Source organism: Python bivittatus, unplaced genomic scaffold, assembly GCF_059951505.1.
Source record: "Python bivittatus isolate LINGU-HERP-01145 unplaced genomic scaffold, Pbiv_v1 ctg000970_np1212, whole genome shotgun sequence".
In the NCBI taxonomy this organism is placed as follows: domain Eukaryota; kingdom Metazoa; phylum Chordata; class Lepidosauria; order Squamata; family Pythonidae; genus Python; species Python bivittatus.
In genome coordinates, this window is record NW_028277121.1 from 549,654 (window position 1) to 574,748 (window position 25,095).

At 38.3% G+C, this 25,095-nt stretch overlaps 1 protein-coding gene across 2 annotated transcripts in view; it reads left to right on the forward strand.

Annotated features, from left to right (window-relative positions):
• Positions 1 to 25,095, forward strand: part of WDR19 (WD repeat domain 19) — a 55,619-nt gene that overhangs the window by 14,477 nt on the left and 16,047 nt on the right. For both annotated transcript variants that reach the window (XM_088131165.1, XM_088131167.1), the window contains 17 exons: positions 6,731 to 6,801; positions 7,819 to 7,991; positions 8,090 to 8,204; positions 8,549 to 8,655; positions 9,097 to 9,219; positions 11,392 to 11,541; positions 15,153 to 15,300; positions 16,151 to 16,355; positions 16,443 to 16,602; positions 17,114 to 17,224; positions 17,346 to 17,455; positions 19,370 to 19,427; positions 20,027 to 20,173; positions 20,259 to 20,341; positions 22,227 to 22,310; positions 23,281 to 23,427; positions 24,866 to 24,990. In XM_088131165.1, the coding sequence (XP_087987291.1) occupies positions 6,731 to 6,801; positions 7,819 to 7,991; positions 8,090 to 8,204; positions 8,549 to 8,655; positions 9,097 to 9,219; positions 11,392 to 11,541; positions 15,153 to 15,300; positions 16,151 to 16,355; positions 16,443 to 16,602; positions 17,114 to 17,224; positions 17,346 to 17,455; positions 19,370 to 19,427; positions 20,027 to 20,173; positions 20,259 to 20,341; positions 22,227 to 22,310; positions 23,281 to 23,427; positions 24,866 to 24,990 (2,117 nt within the window). The remainder of the gene's footprint in view (positions 1 to 6,730; positions 6,802 to 7,818; positions 7,992 to 8,089; positions 8,205 to 8,548; positions 8,656 to 9,096; positions 9,220 to 11,391; positions 11,542 to 15,152; positions 15,301 to 16,150; positions 16,356 to 16,442; positions 16,603 to 17,113; positions 17,225 to 17,345; positions 17,456 to 19,369; positions 19,428 to 20,026; positions 20,174 to 20,258; positions 20,342 to 22,226; positions 22,311 to 23,280; positions 23,428 to 24,865; positions 24,991 to 25,095) is intronic.

A 25,095-nucleotide genomic window follows, 5' to 3' on the forward strand; every position in this document is an offset into this window, starting at 1 on the left:
TCCCAGTGCCTGGAGGCTGTATGGGGTTGGATGGAATGGAGGAACCATTTCCAGCTCAATCCACCCACGTAACATCTCTGCTTCATGAGCTGTACTGGTTGCCAATTTGCTTCTGGGTGTGATTCCTGGAACCCCCAAATTATTATTGTTGTTGTTGTTGTTGTTGTTATTATTATTTTAATAGACTTGTCCCCGCCCATCTCCCCACAATGGGGGACTCTGGGCGGCTTACATCAAATTAAAATCATAAATACATGATTAAAAGTTATAAAAGAACCACACTTACAGAGATAAAAAGGCTAAAAAATCCAAGAGGCTGATAGAGGCCACACCAGGCCGCTAAGGGGCTAGCCAACCCCATTTCTGACATCCTCCCTCCCCACCCCAGGCCAGATGGCAGAGCCAAGTCTTCAAATCCCTCCGAAAGGCCTGGAGTGAGGGGGCCTGTCTCACCTCCAGGGGCAAGATGTTCCAAAGGGTGGGGGCTACAGCAGAGAAGGCCCGCCTTCTGGACCCCGCTAATTGAAGTTCTTTTACCGCGGGGGTCCAGAGCATGCCCTCTCTGTGAGATCAGGTGGGACGGGTTGAAATCGCGGGGGCGAGGCGGTCCTTCAGGTAACCTGGCCCCATGCCATGTAGGGCTTTAAAGGTGATAACCAACACCTTGAATTGGACCCAGAAGCAAACCGGTACCCAGTGCAGCTCACGGAGCAAAGGTGTTATATGGGTCCTTCTTCGGGCCCCAAAAATTGTTCGCGCAGCTGCATTCTGGACCAGCTGTAGCTTCTGGATACTCTTCAAGGGTAGCCCCATGTAGAGCGCATTGCAGTAGTCTATCTGGGAGATAACAAGGGCATGAGTGACCGATCGCAGGGCATCCTGATCCAGGAAAGGGCGTAACTGGTGCACAACCCAAAGCTGTGCAAAAGCCCTCCTGGCCACGGCTGCCACCTGTTCTTTGAGCAGGAGCCGTGAGTCCAGGAGGACCCCCAAATTACGCACTGGGTCTGTCTGGGGCAGTGTTACCCCATCCAGCTCCAACAATGACAATGTCCCAGATACAGAGGAGCCATTAACCCACAGCCACTCCGTCTTGCCAGGGTTCCCATTACCTATGAAGCCCTACATGGCATAGGGCCTGGCTGCTTGAGGGACCGCTTGCCTCCCGTAATTGTTGGTCGCACAGTCAGCAGTTGTTTAGACTGGATTTGGCATTTTTATCCACCTATTGAGTCCTTCCCAAGAATCTGGGATAGGCAGATGTTGTTTGATGGTGTTAAAGGTATTGTTGCAGGATATGAGCTGTTCCAAGTAAAGCTGCCTTTTGCAATCGACTGATAGTGATTTTGTCAGTGCCGATGGTCTTCAAGTGATGCTCCAGATGTTTTGGGACTGCACCCAAGGCACCTATTACTATTGGTACTATCTTTGCTTTCTCTTGCCACAGTTGTCCTATTTCTATTTGCAGGTCTTTGTATTTTGTGATTTTCTCCAGTTCTTTCTCTTCTATCCCGCTCTCTCCAGCGGTATTGCAGTGTCCACTATCCAGACTTTTTTGTCTTTCTTATCAACAGTTGTTAAGTCTGGGGTGTTGTGTGGCAGGTGCTTGTCTGTCTGAATTCTGAAGTCCCAGAGCACTTGAGCTTCTTCATTTTCTAGGGTTTTATGATCCCACCAGTTCTTGCTTGCAGGCAAATCAGACAATGTGATTTTCTGGATTTTTTCCCCCATTTTGTCTCTCATAGTTGAGGTATACCTATGATGAAAATTACAGGCCTCTCTCATCTTTTTAAGTGGGAGAACTTGCACAATTGGTGGCTGACTAAATACTTTTTTGCCCCACTGTAGTTTTTTTGTGTACTGGCCATGTAATACTTTGCCTTGCCATGTCTCTTTTCTATTCTTCGTTTGGTCTTTTTTTTATAATAGTTTTATTAAGTTTTAAAAAGCAGAAAGATAAAAACTAACACAAACTGATAATCAAGGGATAAAAACAAAGAAAACTAGAGGTAGAAAAGAAAACAAAAGTGCTAAAAATAGAAAAAGAAAAGGTGAAAAACAGAAACACAAAAAGAATGACTTCCAACTTCTTATACAGCAGATATAAATGAAATGTAAAATAACCTCTTACTCTAAAACTACATCTTAATGTACATTTTCCATAGTCTATTAATTTTACTATTCATCAAATCCATACATCATAATTTCATTTTTCTCTGTTTCCCACAAAAGGTTCTCTAATCAAAACTGTCAATTCTGCCATCTCAGCTAGCATCCAGTTTTCCATTGTAGATAATATCAAATCTTTCCAACTTTGAGCATATAAAAGTCTAGCTGTGTTTATCGTATATAAAAACAAAAATCCATGAGCTTTTTCCAATTGTTTATCCATCAGTCCCAAAAGAAATGTCTCTGATTTCAATTGTATATTAATCTTCAAAATCTTCTGGATTAATATATGCATTCGGGTTCAAAAATTTTTAGCTTTATTACATGTCCACCAAAGATGATAGAAAGTCCCCTCTTGTCACATTTCCAACATATCTTTGAAGTCCCTTTATACATTTTTGACAGTCTTTCCAGTGACAATTACTATCGATACTTCATTTTATAAAAATTCTCTTTCAGATTATAACACAAGTTATAGAAGGTAAATATTAACCATTTCATCCACTATATTTTCCCATTGTTTCATTTGTATATTATCCTAAAAATCCAAAATTTTTAGCCCATTTTATCATACAGTCTTTAGCTTGTTCATCTCCTGTTTCAAATCTCAACAAAAGCGTATACGTTTTAGTGATAAGATGTTCATCATGCACAATTCAGTTTCAAAAACAGTTTTATTTCATTCAAAACCATACGTCCTTTTATCAACTATAAATCTTTCTACCAGTTGTACATGTGTAAACCATTGACTTATATCCTTCTGATATCAAATCCTCTCTTGATTTTATTTTAAATTCTCCCTGGTGAACATCAGGGATATTATCATAAGTTAACCATTTCTGCCTAGTTACCGTTTCTTTCCTATAAAATGCTTCTTGTGGAGATAACCATAAGGGTGTTTTCAGACACAATCTAGATTTATATCTATTCCAAATTCTCAGAATGGCGCAACTAATAAAATGGTTTTTAAAGTCTACATTAACTTTAACTTTATCGTACCATGGATAGCCCTGCCACCCAAATCTCAATTTGTGCCCTTCCAAGTTCAATTATTTACTATTTCTCAGCGATACCCATTCTTTCAAGCAACAAATACAATTTGAGTTCATTTGGTCTTTCATGTAGGCCAGTTTGGTCTCTTCAGTATTCACTAAGCCTTTGTGGTGTACTAGCTTCAGTGCATCTTCTTCACTGTCCTTCAGATCTTCTTCCAATGCCCTTTTTTCTTCTTCAACTGTCTGGTGTACTTGCGACATTCCATGCCCACTCATGCTCCTTGGTAAGTAGAGTCTGTCAACATTGCTGCGTGGATGAAGAGCATGATTCATTGTCATTATTTTTCTGGTCTTCCTATCCAGGGCTTCTAGTTCTGCTTGAGTCCAGTCCACTATTCCAACTGTGTATCAAATGACTGGAATTGCCCAGGTGTTAATTGCCTTGATAATATTTCCTCCACTGAGTTTGGACTTTAAGATCTTCACTCTCATGATGTATTCACTACTGACCTTCTTCTTGACTTCAGTGTGCTTAATGTTGTCAGCTTGAAGGAAGCCCAAGTATTTGTAGTGATCTTCTTCATCCAGACTCCTGAAATTATTTCCATGGGGTGTCTTGATTCCTCAGTTTTCACTATTTTTCCCCTGCTGATGGTAAGGGTGGCACACTTGTCCAGTCCAAACTCCATTGCAATATGTTGGCTGTGTATTTGGACAGTGTTGAGTAACAATTCTATTTCAGGTGGTGTTTTTCCATACAGCTTCAGATTGTCCATGTAAAGGAGGCAGGATAACCTGGCAGATGTTTTTGATGTTTGATAGCAGTATTGTTGATAGAGGAATCAATGCCATGACAGTAGTGGTGATAGTAAGTCTCCTTGAAAGATTCCTCTCTTGATGTTAACCCTCCCAGTCTATCACCATTGACCAGCAACTATGTCTTCCATTGTGCCATTGATCTTTGCACAAAGCTTCTGATGTTTCTACTGGCTCCCGTTATTTCTAGGCACTTGATTATCCAATCATGTGGCAGGGAGTTGAATGCCTTCTTGTAATCAATCCAAGCTACATTCAGGTTGGCCTTCCTTTCCTTGCAGTTTTCCAAAATCATCTTGTCAATTAGGAGCTGATCTTTTGTTCCTCGGCTGTTTGGGCCGTTTCCTTTCTGCTCAGATGGAAAGAACTTGTTTTCAACTAGATGCTGTTGGACTGCATCAGCTACCACACCAGTTAGCAATTTGAAAGTTGTTGGTAAGCAGGTAATTGGCCTGTAGTTGCCTGGTGCTGCCCCTTTTGTTGGATCTTTCATTATCAGGTAGGTTTTTGCCAGATGTTAACCAATATTACATTTCAACTCCTCGCAGTATGTTGTTAAACTACTTGGCAATGAGTGGGTGCAGACCAGTCAGATGTTTCAGCCAAAAACCATGCAGTTCATCTTCACTTGGTGCTGACCAATTCTTGATCTTCCTTGCCCTTTTCTCCACCATTTCTGCTGTTATTACAAGTTCTTTCACTTCAGCTTCTTTTTTATTCTTATCTACCTCCTTTATCCAAGCTGCATTCTTGTTGTATTTCTTTTGGTTGTCCCATAGCTACATCCAGAACTGCACTGTTTCTTCTTTGTTACTTCAAACTTTGTATCTGCTGATCTTTGTGGCTGTGGCTGTTATTTGCTGCTTTATTATTTCCAGTGCTTCCTTGATGTTCCTTGTTTCTAGGTGATATTTCTTGATCAGGTATTCTTTGGTCTTCTTGTTCTTCAGCTTCTTTTCTTTCATCTGTTCTAGCTTGCTTGCATCTGATCTTAACATACTGATTTTATTTTCCATTTTGGTGGTGCACTGTTTGGCTCTTTCTCTTGTTTGTTGATTTTCTATCCAAGGCACTCAGTTAGAACTGCAGCTGTGCTGTACATCAGTTGGTTTGTTTCTTGCAGTGAGCTGCTGCTTATATTTGATATTACAGTATTGGCATCTTTTAATACTTGTGCTAGCTTTTTCTTTGTAACAAGCTTCAATGCAGGCAACCTTATTCTGTTGTTTTTGTGCTGTTCTAGATGCTCAGTTACTCTTTGTTTCAGTTCCTCTTGTTTTTGAGTTAGAGGGCTTTGTTCTTTCTGAAGAGAAGGCAGAGGGGAGGGTGCCGGGTTTGGGAACAAAAACGATTCAGTAGCTCTGCTGGCTTCCTCTACTGCCAACTTCCCCTGGTTTGCCTCTACAGTCTGAGCTACTTCTGGCAAGGCTTTGGTTTCTTTGCCCTGGGTAGACCTTTGCAGTTCTTCCAATTCTACTTCTGTGAATTCTTTATTTCATATTATAAATTGACATTGATGTGCTAGCCTCTGTTGTTATTTCTGATTCTGGATATTGTTCTTTCCAAAACCGGTGCATTCTTTTCAGATATCCTCTTCTCTTTGGGCTTGATTTGTAATAGCGGATCATTATTTCTTTGTTTTCAGTCTTTGTATATTTGCAACAGGTAAACAACTTTTCTTCCAATCGTTCTGCAGCTGCTGGCCCTGGTTGCTCAGCCAACAGTCCTGAGTCTTGTAGCCCACTTGTCACCAAACGTCCAGGAACTAGAACACCTAGCATGGTCCTTGTTGACCTGGGCAACGACCAATCTGGTATAGGTTTCTGTAAATTACATCTCACCATATTGTTTATGGGAGAGATACTCTTCATCTGGCTCCTCTGATGAGACCTGTCCAGTACGGTTGGATCTCTGGCTTAGCTCCCATCCTCCTTGGAGCACACATGCCCCACAACCCTGTCAAGGTAGTGCCTCACTGGGAGTTGTTGTTGTTGTTGTTATTATCATTATTATCAAAGCATCCATACTGAACCTACTATATGGCAGTTTTTGTTGAGTTGGGAATTCATCCCAATTCTGATTTAGGACTCTTATTCTGAACAGAAGTCTTTTGATTGGTATAATATATTTCTGTATTTAATATTGTCCTTTTCCAACATAAGAAGTTTCTGAATTTTGGAAGGAGGGGTGCTGTTATTCACAACTGGATGCAGCATCAGTGTTGCTTCCTTAATGTATATATGAACTGGAAAGCTTCCACTGTCTTGTCAAATCTGGGCAAATGAAGACCTAGACCAATGGTTCTCAAAACGTGGTCTGGGGACACCTGGGAGCTGTCCAGACTCTTTCATGGGATTTGTGAAGTTAAATAAATAAATATTTTAAAATGTCTCAGTTTTAATTTCTAATAAAATAAATATCAATAGATACAGTATAACCCATATAAACCAATGCCCTTTGGAGTCCTCAATCATTTTTAATAATGTAAAGGGGTCCTGAGACCAAAATGTTTGAGAACTGCTGGCCTAAACAAACGTAATATCCAAATGAAAGTCTGCCTGCATGACTCTGTATGTTTTTCACAGTTGTAAAGGTTTAGCTGTGAGAGTTCATGAATTTTTTATTCAATGTTATCAGTTTAATTTTGAAAATATAGCTCTCAAGAAATCCCTGTGATTACATTATTGATTTTATGTAGTTTATTATTACAATGAAAAATACTGAAGAAATTGATTTTTCTTTTATTTTAGCATCAAGATTCACGACTTGTCCGATCTGAATGAAATGTACGCAATCATAAACTTAGAGGATGAAAATAAAGGTTTGACAACTTCCCAATTTGATGGCTTGCCAAATTAAGTGTTTGCATTAGATCAAACAAGACTAATTTTCAGTAGCTACTCAGTGCTGAGCTTTTCTGAAAAGTGTCTTTGAAGGACTGAGAATGAACAGTACCAAATTTGACCTCACATGCTTCATGCTCCACTTGTTTCAGCTTTCAGTTAATAATAAATCTTAGCGGGTGCTTACATTGGGATAAAGCAAAGAATAGACTGCTGAAGCTGCAGCTTCCCCCCAGATCAGGATCCTTAGGAAGCAGCACGTTTTAATTTCTCCCCCTTTGTATGTGAAGGGAAGGAGGGGAGCAGGCAAGCCAAAATACTGGTGCAACCTGTCCCAAATTTGGAGAACCGTTAAATGGGCAGCCTTGAGGAAGCCTAGGTCTCCTCCCTACCTTCACACAGTAACTAAGATTTTAAAAAAGAACTCTTTCTGCCCAATAAGAAGAAATTATAACCAAACACAGGTCTTAGGCCCAAATTACTTGCAGGATTGCCTATTTCTGTACAGTCCATCCTGCAGGTTTAGCATCGGAGTGGGGCGTCTTTTGCAGGTCCCACCACAGATTCATTTAACATCAGCAGCAAGTTATGCTTTTTCCCTGATGGGACCCTTAATGTGAAATAAATGGCTGTTGGGGCAGAGATAGGCTCCCTCCTTATATCTGTTTGGGAGGGGGATTAAACCAGTCCTTTTAGTTTCTGAGATTGTTATGTTAATTTTATATATGGGGTTTTTTAAATATCCCTAGAGCTATTGGAATGTATGCATTTATAAATAAGTAAATACAAGTGTAAACATGCTAAAAGGTATTCCCTCCTAATTTGCCAGCCTCTGGATGAGTTGGGGCTATAACATCCAGAATTTCCAACTCCTGCAGCAAAGGCAGCTCAAAGATACAGGAGTGTGCAAAATGTACTTTTGGGTATAGTCTTCATTGTTTTTTGGCTTTCCAAGACAAACACTCTTTTTCAACATGATATCATCAACATTTCAGGTCTAGACCAGCTGTCGTGGACAGATGACGGGCAGTTGCTGGCAGTGTCTACCAAGCGAGGACTTATCCATGTGTTCCTAACAAACCTTCCCATCCTTGGAGACTCGTACAGCACACGGATCGCGTATCTCACCTCCCTTCTCGAAGTCACCGTGGCCAACCAGATTGAAAGTGTATGGCACTTTATTCATTTTTAAAGTTCACATAGAGATAAAGGTTTTGATTTACCATACTCAGTCCTCAGCGCAAGCAATGTGGTCTGTCTTGGCAGGAACTACCAATTACAGTTTCTGTGGAAGTTGAGCCCAACTTTGTTGCGGTGGGTCATTATCACTTGGCTGTGGGCATGAATAATCGTGCATGGTTTTATGTTCTTGGAGAGAGCAGTAAGTATATCTCTAGCTCCATTATTTCTCAGTAGTGTTTCACTGCTGTATTTTTTAGTTACTGCTCATCTTATAAAAGGACATATTTATTGCTTTATGCTGTGCTCTTTTGCACCACTAATTTATATGACATGTTAAACTGTAATTCAGAGAATGGGAAAAAAAGAAAGTAGAATAATCATTCTTGAAGCTGTGATATTTCATTCTGGCATAGGTTAGATAGTCCTAAACTTCACAAGTTGAATCTGCTCTGTCAAACGTTCAGAGGTATTTTAAAAGGCAGGCTAAAAAACGAACAAAGAAAAAATACCAGAAAAAAAAATATTTTTTTTTAAATGTTGCAGGTGTAAAAAAGCTCAAGGACATGGAATATCTGGGAACAGTAGCCAGTATGTGTCTTAATTCTGATTATGCCGCTGCACTTTTTGACGGTAAAGTTCAGTTGCATATGGTAAGTATGTTAAGAATTTTGAATCACCTGAAGTTTGCATGAAGTATGGCTAAAGAGACTTTTAAACTGCAGGCAGAAATCTGAGCCAGCAACTTATGTTATATCCAACACAGCAGTAAGATTATTTTCACTCCCAACAAGATGGAAAAGCAGGATTACATTTTCCAGTGTAATTTAGTAGCAGGTGAGAAGACAAAGAGCTAGATTCACTAGAACGTGTGAGTTTAAGGTATAGAATTGCCAGCCAAATATATAGATCTAACTGGTTTGGTTTGAAAAATCCTAAGATTTTTCTGCTGACTTTTTGCTTTTCTGCTGACTTTTTAATAACAAGAAAGGATAAGATTAAGATGTTTACTGATTTCCTTAACTTCAAATTATGAATTAATAAAATCTATTAACTTCTTATTCTGAAACAAAACGTTTTTGTTATTATTTTAGATAGAAAGTGAACGTTCAAATACTCAGGAAGAACGGGAGACTAGACTCTTCCCAGATACAGATGATAAAAGTAAAATTTTGTGCCACTCTTTAACTAGTGAGTTCCTCATCTATGGTACTGATGTAAGTATATATCTGCTTCAACTTTCATATCATTACAGCAGTATTGGTTGCTATTTATATTATTGTCATCTTTTTGCAGTCATAGATTTTGTGATACTGCTAGAACCGACTTTGCATCTTGTGAGAATAGATACAGCAACTAGCACCTAATAGAAGGAAAGGAGCAAAAGAACAAAGAAAAATATATGTCCTTCCATCTGCCTACTCATTCCAGGTTGCATACCTGTCCCATTACCTCCTTTCCCCCCCATTCTATGTTCTCATCGTCTTTCTTTTAGCTCTTCTTCAATCATCATTCAATCATCATTTCATTCTTCTCTTGACTATCTCTTTCCCAATCACTATCTCTTTTACTTTCTGTTTGGAACTAGGCCAGGATAACAAAAATGAGTAGCTTTTGAAAGATGTTGCTTGGTTCCTTACATTTGTGGGAATCCTGAAGTATCTTTCAATAGGTAGCCTCTTTTTTCTCTCTCCGCTAACATAGGAAGGGAGAAAAGTGGGAGGGATCTTTTGCTCCTAAAAAGATCCTTGGGATAGAAAATGAGTATCACAGGTCAACCTTCAGAACCCAATTTTGTGGAGCCTCTCCAGACAGTGAAGTCTAGTCTCTCCTGAAATCTGTATTTGTAAAGATAAGGGTTTCAAGAAGAGAAGTCCTTGAAGCTCATATTCCAGTCTGTTTCCAGATTTTGGTTTGTTTGACAAACAATCTGAAGATTCCCTTTATTGGTAAAATAGTCTTTCTCTACACGGAAGTAGCAACAGGAACGGGGACCAATGTTGACTTTGTCCTGCATATCTACTTATTTCATAATTTTCCCTTCAGCCGTGAGGCTTGCACTTAAATGCTACACCTCCTGTTGTTTTTTGCAGCAGCATAATGGAAGCGTATCTGCACATTGTCAGATGCAGTGTGAGAATTTTGAATCTGCCCCTTGTTAAGTTCCTGCAAGGGTTAGGGAAACTGTCTTTTTGACAGAAAAACCTGTTTGCCTTTCACCAGTGGCCCTAAAATGTTGACCGGAAGGTAAACTACTTTAGGGCCATCTTTGCTAGAGTGTCTAGCCTAGCATTTTGCTCTCACAGGGGTGAATCAGGTGCCTAGAAAAAGGCAGTAGCCGGGGCATAGACCTAAGAGACCCCTTCATCTTGAGCCCACATCATCTGCTGTTGCTGTTAGTCCTGTATCGATTGATGATAACTTCATACTCCATGAACTGGTCTAGGTCCTTTTGAGGCCATTAAATTGGTTGGCATCACAACGCTTTGTTCTAGCAGATTTGATGGTGCCCTGTTTTCCATAGCTTTATATCCTGCAAATGGTTTCTCCTTGCAATTTTTCTAAGCTAACTATTCCCGAATGTGGTCTTTCTTCAAAAAAATTGCTTCACTGCTTGATCATTTCAGCTGACCTTTTCTTCACCTTTTCTGCATTAACTTTTTTTTTTTTTAAGATGTGGTATTCAGAATGCCACAAAACATTTCAAATACAGTTATATCCTAAAGATCCCTAGCATGTAATTTACCGTTTTTCACAGCAAGCAGACACTGGGTCAACATTCATATCAAAGTAAACGCATCTACACACTCCAAATCTCTTTACCGACTAGTCATTGCCAACAGAGATCCCATTCAGAATATAAATGTGAAATAAGGAATTTTTGTGCCTAGGTCTGTACTTGCTTTGAACTTCCTTTATTTCAGATACTTTCATTCTGCTCTTCATTTTGCATACAGTCAAGGAAAACAAAATTAGATTTTGCTTTCATGGTTACTCAATAAAAACCAGTTACTATGTTAATGCTCATTTACCCAATTCTTTTCAAAGCACCAATAGTAATTAAGTAATTACGTGCCATCAGCAAAGCTCACAACTCACCTTTAGTCCTATAGTATGTAGTATCTAGTTTAAAAAACACCTAACCTTGAAGGATACCAAAGTTTATATTGCTCCATTTTGAAAACTGTTTTACTGTCTTTATTCCTATTCTACTATTGTAACAAGAACAGTGATTTCAGTGAAGGGTATATATATTTGACATTCTGTAGGTTTTCAGATTAAAAGTCTTTTGCAAGTCAAATATGGATAACAAGTAATACATCTATATTTTATATGATTTATATTATGTTTGTTCATTTACTCTCTCTTTCCTTCTCACTATTTGTTAGATTGGCATTATTCGATATTTTTACATTGAAGACTGGCAGTATGTCAATGAGTATCGGCATTCTGTTGGTGTGAGAAAAATCTTCCCAGATCCCAATGGATCCAAATTAGTTTTTGTTGATGAAAAAAGTGATGGTTTTGTTTACTGTCCTGTAAGTTTACTCCATTTCCTTTGTACTTCTACATTTTAGCTTGAATTCTACAAGTATTACACTCTTACTTTTTCTTCAGTAATTTCCTATGTACTTTCTACCAAATAATGTAAATATGGTCTCATTTTTTTCTTCAATGAACTATGAGATATTTAGGATGAAAAAATAACTAGAGCTGTCACACAGGCACCTGAACCTGCATCTTCCCCATCTAAGTAGAATTTAAAAAATAAACCACATTGTAAGACTGCCATTTCTTTTATGGGATCAAGATTGCAGTTTAGTTTGTAAGCCAAAATTACACATAGTTTCAAATGTTTTCCACATTATTGGGATTCTTCCCGGCTTTATACTTAAATAAAAGTGTACAGGTAGTCCCCAGGTTAAGAATGCCTGGTTTAAGGACAATTCATAGTTAAGAACTGAGCCTATTGTAGCAAAAATTGAGTTAAATACACAATGATTTGAGTTAAATACACAATACTACTTATCTAGTATTATACAATAATACCATTCCGGCTTGTATACAAATTCAACTTAAGGACAGACCTTGGGAACGGAACTCATTCTTAAACTAGGGACTACCTGTATTATTTTTGGTCACAGAATAAAAGCTGCTTGCTACATACCCTCTACAGTGGAGCAAAAAAGTATTTAGTCAGCCACCAATTGTGCAAGTTCTCCCAGTTAAAAAGATGAGAGAGGCCTGTAATTTTCATCATAGGTATACCTCAACTATGAGAGACAAAATGGGGGGGAAAAAATCCAGAAAATCACATTGTCTGATTTTTAAAGAATTTATTTGCAAATCATGGTGGAAAATAAGTATTTGGTCAATATCAAAAGTTCATCTCAATACTTTGTTATATATCCTTTGTTGGCAATGACAGAGGTCAAACGTTTTCTGTAAGTCTTCACAAGGTTTTCACACACTTGCTGGTATTTTGGCCCATTCCTCCATGCAGATCTCCTCTAGAGCAGTGATGTTTTGGGGCTGTCGCTGGGCAACACGGACTTTCAACTCCCTCCCAAGGTTTTCCATGGGGTTGAGATCTGGAGACTGGCTAGGCCACTCCAGGACCTTGAAATGCTTCTTACGAAGCCACTCCTTCGTTGCCCGGGCGGTGTGTTTGGGATCATTGTCATGCTGAAAGACCCAGCCACGTTTCATCTTCAATGCCCTTGCTGATGGAAGGAGGTGTTCACTCAAAATCTCACGATACATGGCCCCATTCATTCTTTCCTTTACACGGATCAGTCGTCCTGGTCCCTTTGCAGAAAAACAGCCCCAAAGCATGATGTTTCCACCCCCATGCTTCACAGTAGGTATGGTGTTCTTTGGATGCAACTCAGCATTCTCTCTCCTCCAAACACAACGAGTTGAGTTTAGACCAAAACGTTCTACTTTGGTTTCATCTGACCATACGACATTCTCCCAATCCTCTTCTGGATCATCCAAATGCTCTCTAGCAAACTTCAGACGGGCCCGGACATGTACTGGCTTAAGCAGGGGGACACATCTGGCACTGCAGGATTTGAGTCCCTGGCGGCATAGTGTGTTACTGATGGTAGCCTTTGTTACTTTGGTCCCAGCTCTCTGCAGGTCATTCACTAGGTCCCCCCGTGTGGTTCTGGGATTTTTGCTCACCGTTCTTCTGATCATTTTGACCCCACAGGGTGAGATCTTGCATGGAGCCCCAGATCAAGGGAGATTATCAGTGGTCTTGTATGTCTTCCATTTTCTAATTATTGCTCCCACAGTTGATTTCTTCACACCAAGCTGCTTGCCTATTGCAGATTCAGTCTTCCCAGCCTGGTGCAGGTCTACAATTTTGTTTCTGGTGTCCTTCAACAGCTCTTTGGTCTTGGCCATAGTGGAGTCTGGAGTGTGACTGTTTGAGGTTGTGGACAGGTGTCTTTTATACTGATAACAAGGTCAAACAGGTGCCATTACTACAGGTAACGAGTGGAGGACAGAGGAGCCTCTTAAAGAAGTGGTTACAGGTCTGTGAGAGCCAGACATCTTGCTTGTTTGTAGGTGACCAAATACTTATTTTCCACCATGATTTGCAAATAAATTCTTTAAAAATCAGACAATGTGATTTTCTGGATTTTTTTTTTTTCTCATTTTGTCTCTCATAGTTGAGGTATACCTATGATGAAAATTACAGGCCTCTCTCATCTTTTTAAGTGGGAGAACTTGCACAATTGGTGGCTGACTAAATACTTCTTTGCCCCACTGTATTTTCTGGTTCTGAATACTGATCTATAATGTGTTTAATTTCAGATGCAATTCCACCTTGTCATGGTTAGTGACAGTTCAGTCCCCTTTTTTCTATTACCTGCCTTCTCTGTTCTTCTGCCCACTGCCATTTTCTTCAGTGTTCATTCTTCTGGTCTCTAGGGAAACAGTGTATGGAAAATCTTTGTCAATTTCAGTGATATCTCATTACTTAGTTATTCCTTAATAACCTATATACAGTACTGCTGGTATGCATACATGTGAAACTGATAGAAAACTTTCAATGATTCTTTGGATATTAGAGTAGATAGATAATGCAGCAAAATGACCATGACATACCATAGATGCCCATGGTAATAGAAAGAAGGAGGAGTTAAATAAAGGGACTATATTGGTTAACAGTAACAAAGCAGATTTCTTTATTAGGGAAATTATTAAACTGTAAAAAAAGAACTATTTCTAAATCTCTTTCAAAAATCATGCTTATGGTTATAGGTTGGAATATGGTTTGTAAGGTCAAAATGCACTTCACATAGAATACATCTGTTTACAGTTAATATAACTATGTGGAAAGGCATTTGAGATTAACAATGAAAAGTTATAAAAATAGATTTATGATAGATCTAAAACTAAATGCAAATATATTTGAAAGTACATTTATCTCTTTTACAAAAATAAAATCACTTCTCCCATTCACAGTGCATGTGTATAGGGTCGGGGGATGGGGGGAAATCCAAAACTCTTTAATATAACTTATTCATTTTCTATAAAGTTATAAATGTGTAATTCCAGTTTTAATGGTCTTCAGACAAATTCTGTTTTCCCTTAAATTGCAACTAGCTTTCTCTCTCAAATACTGTTTTAAGATCCTTTTCCATACTAGTTCTATGGATAGGATGTTATCTGATATCATTAACACCAGATTTAGATTAATCCTTTAATTTGCAGAAGTTTTGTTTGTCCTGAATTCAAAATTAATTTACCAATATCTATCTATCTATCTATCTATCTATCTATCTATCTATCTATCTATCTATCTATCTACAGTATATATTTTCATTTTGTCTCATTAGTATTTTCTCACTCACTTAACATGTTACCCTGTTTAAACAACCCTGTTTTATATCTGTTGAAGATGTCTGTGTTTCTGTTGTATTGTGACCAGTGGATTTTTATTTAGTTCTGTAAACTGAGATTAATATTTTCCTAATTCTTTGACAAGCACCTGTTATGTTTGTTAACTCAGAAATGGAAGAGAGATATACCCATCTTATTCCTCCAAAAGCAGTCATATAGCACATAATAGAAAATTCACCCTGTTCTGGTTGGCTTTATTTACTAGCTAATTTTGTGCTGCTGTCTTTTGTAGATAACTGATATTGCCATTGAAATTCCAAATTTCCAACCAACCATCAAGAGCATTCTGTGGGAAAACTGGCCACTGGATAAGGGTGTATTCGTTGCCTATGATGATGACAAAATATACACTTATGTATTTCATAATGATACCATACAAGGTATTGCAGGTGTTTTATTATTCCAGTTATGATCTTAGAATTTTATAGAGCAATATAAGGAAACAAGAAATTACCAATTCATAGCTTTAATGTTTATGATTGGCAGGAAGACAGAAAGAGCGCAAGAATGAGAAAAACAAACAAACCCTAAGATGCTATTTTGTATATCTTGTTGATCATAATAATGTTATTATATGTGACAGTGAGGAACTATAAAATTTCTGATCTTATGTTTAATAAGTATTTATTACTTGTTAAGTTGTGGAGAACTCCATCCACAGGATGCTCAGAATTTTAGGAATAAAGCATGGGCTTTTTTATTGGGGGGAGATAACAGGGGTGGGGTTACAGAGGGGGAGCGTAAAAACCACATACATGGGGGCATGACATAATATAATATTTGTATCTCTCTGCTCTTAGAGCTTAAGGGTGGAGGGTCTGAACCCAGTAGAATAACATCATGTGAGAGTCCCAATAAAAACATAGATAGTCACATGGGGCCTCCTGGTGTCAGGGTCTCCTTTTAGGGTGACTCACACATTATGCTAAACCATGGGGCTAGGTTTACACATTATCAATCATAGTTTATAAACAACCATGACTGGACTCAGGTCTATATATATATATTTTGGCAATAGAGCAGTATTTATATATATTTGGTTTTCATTCCTGACTGATTCTTAGACATTAAGGACCTTTTACATTGTGTGTGTGTGTGTGTTTACCATAGAGTTTTGTAAAGACTAGTTGTAAGAAACTGAAAATAATGCACTTTTTTCTCATGATTATAGCAATTTAGTGCTGATGTAATCTGATGTGAACAGCAAATTTAACTAATTTTCTCTTTTAGGGTCTAAGGTGATCTTGGCAGGAGCTACCAAAGTTCCTTATGCACATAAACCGTTGCTCTTATATAACGGAGAGTTAACCTGTCAGACCCACAGTGGGAAAACCAGCAATATCCTCCTTAATACTCATAGCTTCCTTGGCACTTTGAAAGACCTGGGGTGTAATGAGCTGAAACAAATGCTAACTCAGACTTTAATTTTGAAAAGGTGAGTTACCAATTGATTATGGAATATTTTCAAACATATAGAAGGCAGGCTTAGTATCATTTTTACTTTTAATGTTGTCTGACCCAGATTTTCAGAGGCTTGGGAGATATGCAAACGTTTGAACAATCAGTCAAGCTGGAACGAGGTAGCCAGAGCCTGCTTACATCACATGGAATTAGAATTTGCAATACGGGTATATAGGACGATCAAAAATGTTGGAATGGTCATGTCATTAGAACAAATAAAGGTACAGATTTATGCGTTCAACTATTACGGTTCAGTTTTTTAAATTTATAAATGGTATGGGATTACGATGGCCCTGAGCCACTTTACTGCTCAGGCCAAGTGCGAAGTACAACTTTAATATTTTGAAAAAACTTCATTAGCAGATAATTGAGCAGGAAAAATAATCCCAGAATGGAGACATTGTACTGAAAATACGTACATCTTAACAAAGCTCAAACGTTCTCAGAATACTACATTGAGGATTCCCTGCATGCATAGGGTTTCCGTTGCCCTATACATCTCTCCAGTTTTAACCCACTTGTTAATAGGTGAAAGACATGCACCAGATACAGATTCAGTCCATCGCTCTCATACAGCACATTTCCTCACTTTACATCTAAGACAGAGATACAAGTTTCTCTGTTTCATCAGTTGTTTTGACTTCTATGTAACAACAACAGTACACACGCAGCTGCATTTGCTTTAATTGAAAATTTTAAAAATCTTACAGACGCCCATGTCTTCTTTCTCAGGGCATAGAAGATCACAGTCTTTTAGCAGGACATCTTGCCATGTACACCAATAACTTTAATTTAGCTCAGGATTTATATCTGGCATCTTCTTGTCCTGCTGCTGCACTTGAGGTAAATGCTTAAACCACCTAATATTTCACTAGATGCTATTTTTTTTCTTTTTTAAATATACCGTACTGCTTTGGGAAAGGTAATTGTAATTTGTTGAAATCTGTACTATTTCTGATATTAGATGAGAAAAGATTTGCAACACTGGGATAGTGCACTTCAGCTAGCTAAACGTTTGGCACCAGATCACATACCCTTCATATCAAAGGAGTACGCTGTGCAGCTGGAATTCACGTACGTTGTCTCTTAAATGCACTAAACACATTTGATAAATACAAATTTGTTAGCTAAACTGTTTAATTAATTAATTGTAACTTAGAATCCATTATAAAGTGCCTTGCATTAGATCTTTAGCATCCATTTAACATCTTTATGGTGTCATGGCTGAGGCAATGCATGGGTCCTGATTCCTGCAAATAGATTATTTATTAGAGATAGACAAGAGAGTAGGATCTCCATTGCCTGGAAGACCTGGATGAAGGTGGTGGTCTTTAAAGAGGTTTGAGCTTGTCTAGGACTTTAGTTGGTTCTATATTTGACCTTTAGTCATTAAAGTTAAAGGCCCAATATAGAACCAACCAAAGTTGGTGAAAGGTGTTCTAAAACAAGCATTACCTGAGCTTCATCCAGAAACAATGGAGGGTGATGGAGCATTTATCCTACTAATCCTGAGAGAAAAGTAAAGCTCTAAGCAGTTTTTGAAAAGCAATTAAAGCCGTTTCTAAACTAGGTTATTTACTGAAAGTAGAATGGAGAAAGGCATAAATTGACTCTCAGGAGAATCTTATAAGAGCATCAAATAGTCCTACTGTTCTTGCTTTCTCTTCTAGAGAAATGTATTACATATACTATAAAGTGGTGTTTATAGTATGTTTGGGTATGCTTTCAGATACAGATGGGTCTCTTAAGGACGCAGTAACATTTTTCAAATTATTATTTTTCAGTGATAACTCTAGTTCAGCAGTTTATCTAAGTACACAGTGCTTGCTGGTGGGGTTGCATGCAAGTGCTGAGGAAAGAGCAGTGCATTGACTGAAATGAATTCACATGGTCACAACTTTATGGTTACACCTGATAGAGTCTCTGCTGTGGCATTGGACATGGGTCATGATGCTTATCATCCCAGTTTTTGCCTAGTAACAATACTCAATGAGAATAATATTGCTGGATTATAGATAGAAACTCCATGAGTAAGATGTGGACTGAAACCACTGTTCAGTCTTGCAACCTGGGTTTATAGCTGGCACAACCAAGCTCAGAGAACCCCAAGGACTCCACAGTTCAACCCTGAGCTACTCATATTCTCTTCTATTGATTTGTTTGTTTGGCTAGCTTGCTGTACGTTTATGGAAAATTAGTCATAACAGATTCATGAACAGCAAAGAGTATTTCCATCAGTTTTCCTAATTAGACACTTTTTTCCCCGTGGTTGCTGGTTTGACACAGAAATGTAAGAGCTTTTGCACCCTTCTTTTCATGATATTCTCTTGGTAAGTTTATCAACCCCTAGTAATGGAAATAAGACTTCCCTTGGGTTTTCTAAAAATAAACTGCTATCCTGTAAGACATATTCAGCCCATGGAGTTCCAGGGAAATAGAATATGTATAAGAATATAAGTAAGCCGTGCCCTGGCCCATCTAGTCCAGCAGTCTGTTCTCACAGTGGCCAACCGACTGCACAAGGAAGCCCACCAATCTCCCAGCAGATGGCCTTCATAGGTAGTCACGCTGCCATCAAGGCTAACAGCCATTGATCCTCATGATTTCCTTGAATTGATCCAACCCTTTTTTGAAGCCAGCCTACCTGGTAGCCAGCACCACATCTCATGTATGTCTGTGACGATCACAAATGCCAGAAAAATATCCTGAGACTGTATTCAGACATCAGGCTCCCTTAATATCTGTTTGTTATACCAAAAGGGGGATAGGCATATACATTACATTTACATGTGATGCAACAGTCAATTATTTGGTCTGTTATGTCCTTCCTACTTCAAGCCACAGACTACATACAGATCAATACCACCTTCCAGGTTTTATTGTTATCACCTGGGACTTCCAAAGCCCTCCACTTGGAATCTCTTTAAATGTCTTCTTCATTCTATAATATTTGATAAGATTCTAAATATGGTTGACTTTTAATTTTAGGGGTGATTATGTGAATGCTTTGGCACATTATGAAAAAGGAATTACAGGCAACAATAAGGTAATAAATACACTCTTGGTGATGGTTTTAGAGTGGGTGTTCACATATCTAATTATATTAACTTTATGGTTTAAAATCTTAAATAATTTAAAAATTTATTGTGCCTTGGAAATATTAGAAAAGCTTTTGGTCAGTTGAATATCATTGTGAATATTAAAGGAAACCATGCCAGATATTTACAAATGTATAAAATCTTATTTATTCCTGATTTTTTTACTTAAACACCATAGCACCATTTGGCGCAGAAGACTAGTTTTTTCTTGCTTATGTAGATTCAACTGTACTTTGTATAACTATTTTTACAAAGGGTGATTTTTAGGATAGTTGATTTGTTGAGAACTCTTGGCATGAGAAACAAAACGTTTTTCCTTTAGTAGGTTTATTTCAGAATTGATATTGTTTATATGCAGTTTGAACAAATATACTTGAACAAATACATACTTTATAGGTGAAATATAGTGTACAATTCTTAACAGAATAAGTGCTGATTTTTCATATTTCCAAAGTAGTAACTGGTGAATATGGCTCTATATTTTATAGGACTTTTTTATTGTGCTTTTTGCTTTGTTGCCATTTAATGTGTTACTTTTGATTGTCAGTTCCAAGAACATGATGAGGCATGCCTAGCCGGAGTGGCACAGATGTCCATTCGCATGGGGGACATTCGGCGTGGTATTAACCAGGCCATCAAGCATCCCAGCAGAATATTAAAGAAAGATTGTGGAGCTATTCTGGAGAGCATGAAGGTAGCTAATACATGGTAATATATAAAGAAAATATTCGCAAAGCGAATTGCTCTAAGCTGAACACCTGTACCATTTTTTATCTCAGCAATTTTCAGAAGCTGCCCAGCTTTATGAAAAAGGACAATATTTTGACAAAGCAGCATCAGTATACATACGTTGCAAAAACTGGTAAGTGTAACTATATAATTGCAGATGGCAAATTAAGTAGTGAAGGTTTGCTGACTCTCAGGACTATTAAACTGGCATATCCTCTCCATTGTTATTTGCCTTTCAGACCACTAAATACTTTATAATATACTAATTCTCTTGTGTCATGTAATGCAATTACAGAGATTTTACAGGCTCAGAAGTTGAATAAGTGGTATTGGAGCACTTTATTTCATTTTTTTCCCATTTATTTTTATCCTAGAAGCTCTGGAGAAGTTCCAGATATAAAACTGGAGTAACTTCTGTCACTAAGTCCTGGCCCAAATAAGAAAGTCTTTTCATGCTTCTGAAAAATGCTAATAGAAGAAATTTCATAAATCTTCAGAGGAGGGAGAATTCCAAAATTTGATAAAAGAGCTGGACAAATAAGGATTTAGCCATGTTTCATGACTGGGGCTTTATTGTTCATATTTATTTATCCATTTATCAGTTGCTCAATACCTTTTGTTACCTGGGTGATGCAAAATAAAATAAATAAATGTCTCTATAGCAAAAATGACTTTAAAAATAGGTGTTTTGAATCCAAGAACTCTAAAACTCATGATAAATACCTGTTGACGTAAGGCAAGCATGTTCCATGGCATTATTGCATCAAGACACACAATGATGCCAAATATTTTGTACAATTTTAAAATCCCATTGAAATAAAAAGTTCTTGGAGTAACGCCTGGTACATTAAAGTGGGTGCCAGTTGAGTCTTTCTGGGGTAGGGCATTTGGTGACAGATGCCATTGCTCAGCTTTTGCTGAGACTTTGAGGAAAGTTGTTGACCTCAGGACTTGGGAGGATCTTTCAGATACTGCAGTTTCAAGCACTTCATTATTGCCCCAAGTTCTTAGGATGCTGTTGGTTCTAAGCATTATTATAAAATGTCATTATCAGACACCTTGAGGTTTGCAACTTTTCTTCTTCTCTCTGTCCTCTTCATGAGGTTTTCCTTAAAACGCTACCTCTTGTACAACAAGTAAGATGGGATATAGGTAAACAAAGTGATTAATGGCCTAGCTTTCAGCAGAAGCTAATTCTTCAGTGTATTTTTCAAATGCATAGGTAAACTTGACCTCCTGCCTTCTCATAGAGTCTAGGAGTATCTAAATTCAGCACCTATACAAATCTAAGTTTCCAGACCTACATAAATTAGGCAAATTGAAAACAGTAACATAATTTCTCTTGATTTGCTTTGTTGGTTTTGCTTACCACTTTCCAGCTGTTTTAAATCATTTAATACAGTTTGAAAAACGATGGAGGGCAAAGGTAATAATTCCATCTGTATTCAGCCAACTCTCTGGCTTTCAAGATGTAAGCAGGTGTTGCCAGACACTTCTAGTGCTAAATGCCGTAAAGCTCTTTAGACAAGGAAATAGTCATGAAATGTTCAGGAAGCAAAATTTTCCTTCTGTTTTTATTTAATCATAGCATACAGAGGATTTGACTCCAACCCAGAGTAGCCTGATCCATGAAAAAAGGGGCTGGGATCCAGGGGTGCTGTTTTTGATGGAAGTGGAAGGGACGGATAACTGGTCTGTTCCTGCTTCCCCTTGAAGGCTCCTGCCCCTCTTCCTCCTCTTCTTTTGAGGAAGTAAGGATTGCAAGGGGAAGCAATAAAGCAACAAATTGCTTTTCTCCTCTTCCATGAATGGAGGAAAAAGTCTGCTCATAGGATCTCTGGGACCTGGGCCTTATTGAATAAGATGTCCAATTCCCTTCAAGCTCATCTTTAAAGTTTTGGGACTTGTAGGCGAATTATCTTCATCCTTGATATGATGGAGTGAGTATAGCAGAAATAAACTGAGAAATGTACTTGTTTAATTACAATTATAAATTATAATTTATTCCTATTGTTTAGGGCAAAAGTTGGTGAGCTTCTTCCTCATGTGTCTTCTCCAAAAATACATCTTCAGTATGCCAAAGCAAAGGAAGCAGATGGCAGGTATACCGTCCTAGAGTTACATTCAAGCATGTGTTTTATACCTGCGGTCATAAGGCTAGCTATGCTCAGCAGGATTTATATGTGTGAGCAATGACACCCACAGGCTTTTGCTGTTTTTAGCAGAATCTTGAGAGCAGCATCGTGGCACAAGCCCTGCCCTCTTTGGGCATGAAGGCAGCATTGCAGCGCGTATAAAGAAGGGCACTCTGACCTTCCTTGCTGTCCCGCACCCCCCTGGACACTGCTGTGAATAAGAAGGGGTGTTTACCTCCTAAGACTGTAGCGTTCCAAAATGGAAATTTAATGATATCTCTTTTTCTGATAAAATGTTTTAAGTCAACTGTTCATACGTTTATTGCTCACTTCTGCCCTGAGAAGCATCCACAGACTAAATGCTGTTGAATAACTACTGTTCTTTCTTGCTTTTTCCATGAAAGAATCACAGAAGGTAGTTTCAAAGAGAATTTGAATACCAGGGAGTGGAAAATGTGGTTTGCTGAACCACTGTTGCCAATTTAATTGTTGTGTTTGGATGTGGCTTACGAAGACAGGCAGCTGACGAGGAGTTTGGAAGCTCTAACTTTTGATTAATTATGTCTGTATTTTAAACCAGTCAGCTTCATTAACCAAGATTAATGATGTTTTGCTGGGTATAGGTGATACAACAAGCTGTAGTTCATCCAAAGCAAAAGGGAAAGCATTTGCTTGCTACTGTACTCTTTGCTGTTGTACTGGAAGAGAAAAGGGGGTAAATATGCAAAGCCCAGGTGAGGCTTATTCATGTTGCACTAGACCTTAATTTAACATGCTGTCTGAATAGCTGCAAAATAACACCCAATAAGATTTTACAGTAGCTTCCATCACAGGAGTGATTATTGATGAATGCAAGTTACTGGATATTACATCACTACACAGTGTGATGAAGAGTATCACTTATATAATAGTAACCTCTGATGATCTGTCCTTCTAGATACAAAGAAGCTGTTTTGGCCTATGAAAATGCTAAACAGTGGGACAACGTTATCCGGTTGTATTTGGATCACCTGAACAATCCAGAAAAAGCTGTTACCATTGTGCGGGAAACACAGTCTCTTGAAGGTGCCAAGATGGTAGCCAGGTAACTGAGTGATAGATTGGAATTCTGTAATAATTTAATAGATCTATAAATGTAACCAAATTAAATTAATAATTTAATAGATCTATCATTATAACCAAATTAAATGGATCAATGTGTGAGCATATAAGTACAGATCCCTAAAATTAGTCTGACTTTCAAACATACTGTTTGGGGTATTCCTCTGTATTTTCAGTGAAAAAGATCAGGCCCATGTTTAAAATTTTTTTTAAAAAAACTTTCTTAAAAATTAGAGGTATATAAAAGAACCTCTAAATGAAAAATTGTGCATAATGAATGTTACTAAAAAATGTCAGCTGATCAAGGTAGACCCAGTCAGGAAGCAGATACCACAAGAATGCTGGAACTCTACTTCATAAATGTTGGCTGTAGGGACAGAATGTTGAAAGTCTGTGTTCTCCCTTCCCCACCTCTTATATCCAGGGAGTTAAAGTGGAGTCAGTTTGAGTTTCTTTCTAATGTTTTCTTTATCCCCTGTGCTTAAAATATGTTTTGGTAATTGTCATTACATAGCTTCTCTAAGGTCATCACTGTGGTTTTCCAGAAAAGGCCTGATAACGCTGATTTCCTAGCATCGTTGCAGGGATAATTTTCAGGGTTAACTGAATTTCTCCAAGTGTGTATCTCCTTGTATGCTGTGGGGAGGGGGGGTGAGTGTCAAAAAAGTCAAGATGGTGGCTGTGACCCCATGGTGAAAGCCCTACCCCTTTTTACATCACGATGCCCTTCAAAAAGGAGCAGGGCTTTGATCGCACAGTCACAGCTACCATCTTGACTTTTTTGACATGTCCCTGCAGATGCCCCTGGGAGAGAACATTCAGCCCTATGGTCTGCGGAATATAGAGCCAGGATTATTTAGAACAACTAACACATTCACAACTGATACCAGCTTAGTTAGATTTTATCATCATTTTTCATGCTTGGCAACATGCTGCCATATTTGTGCACGGGATGCCTTTAGGGGAGGGCAGCCTAAATTCATGTTTAAGCAGGTAATTTTGAGAAATATACCTGGGATGATTGGACTATGTGTGATTGGTGTTTTTACAGGCTAAACAGCAATTAACCCATGAAACTCTGGCTGCCTCTGCTCCTAATGATTTTGTGAGTTATTCTCTCAGCATACCTTGGGAGCAAGATTATTCCATGGTTTTTTAAAATAGAGTGATAATCTACAAGTTATGTCTGTCTTAAATTATGGAGCATTGGACAACCTCTAGAGGTGTTACACTGATTTAATAATGATAATAAAGATGATAGGTTTAGAGAGATGAGAAAACTCTTCTATTGAGGTTACTTTTGTATTAAAATATCGTAGACTGCTTTTTTGAATTGTTACCTTGACTGCTTGGGAACATAAAGCCTTGGGATTCTGTTCACTTTTCTTTTAGAAAAATAAAGAAGCATTTGTTCTTCTTAGGTTCTTTCTGCAGCTGGGTGATTATGGGTCTGCCATCCAGTTTCTGGTGATGTCCAAATGTAACAACGAAGCTTTCTCCCTGGCTCAGCAGCACAATAAGATGGAGATCTATGCAGACATCATCAGTGAGTATCGCATCCTAGTATAATGGTCCACAGCGTGGGCTTCTGCAGGGGGGTAGCAAGAGGAACCAGTTGGAGTGCACGCACAAGGATGCCGTCGTTGCATAA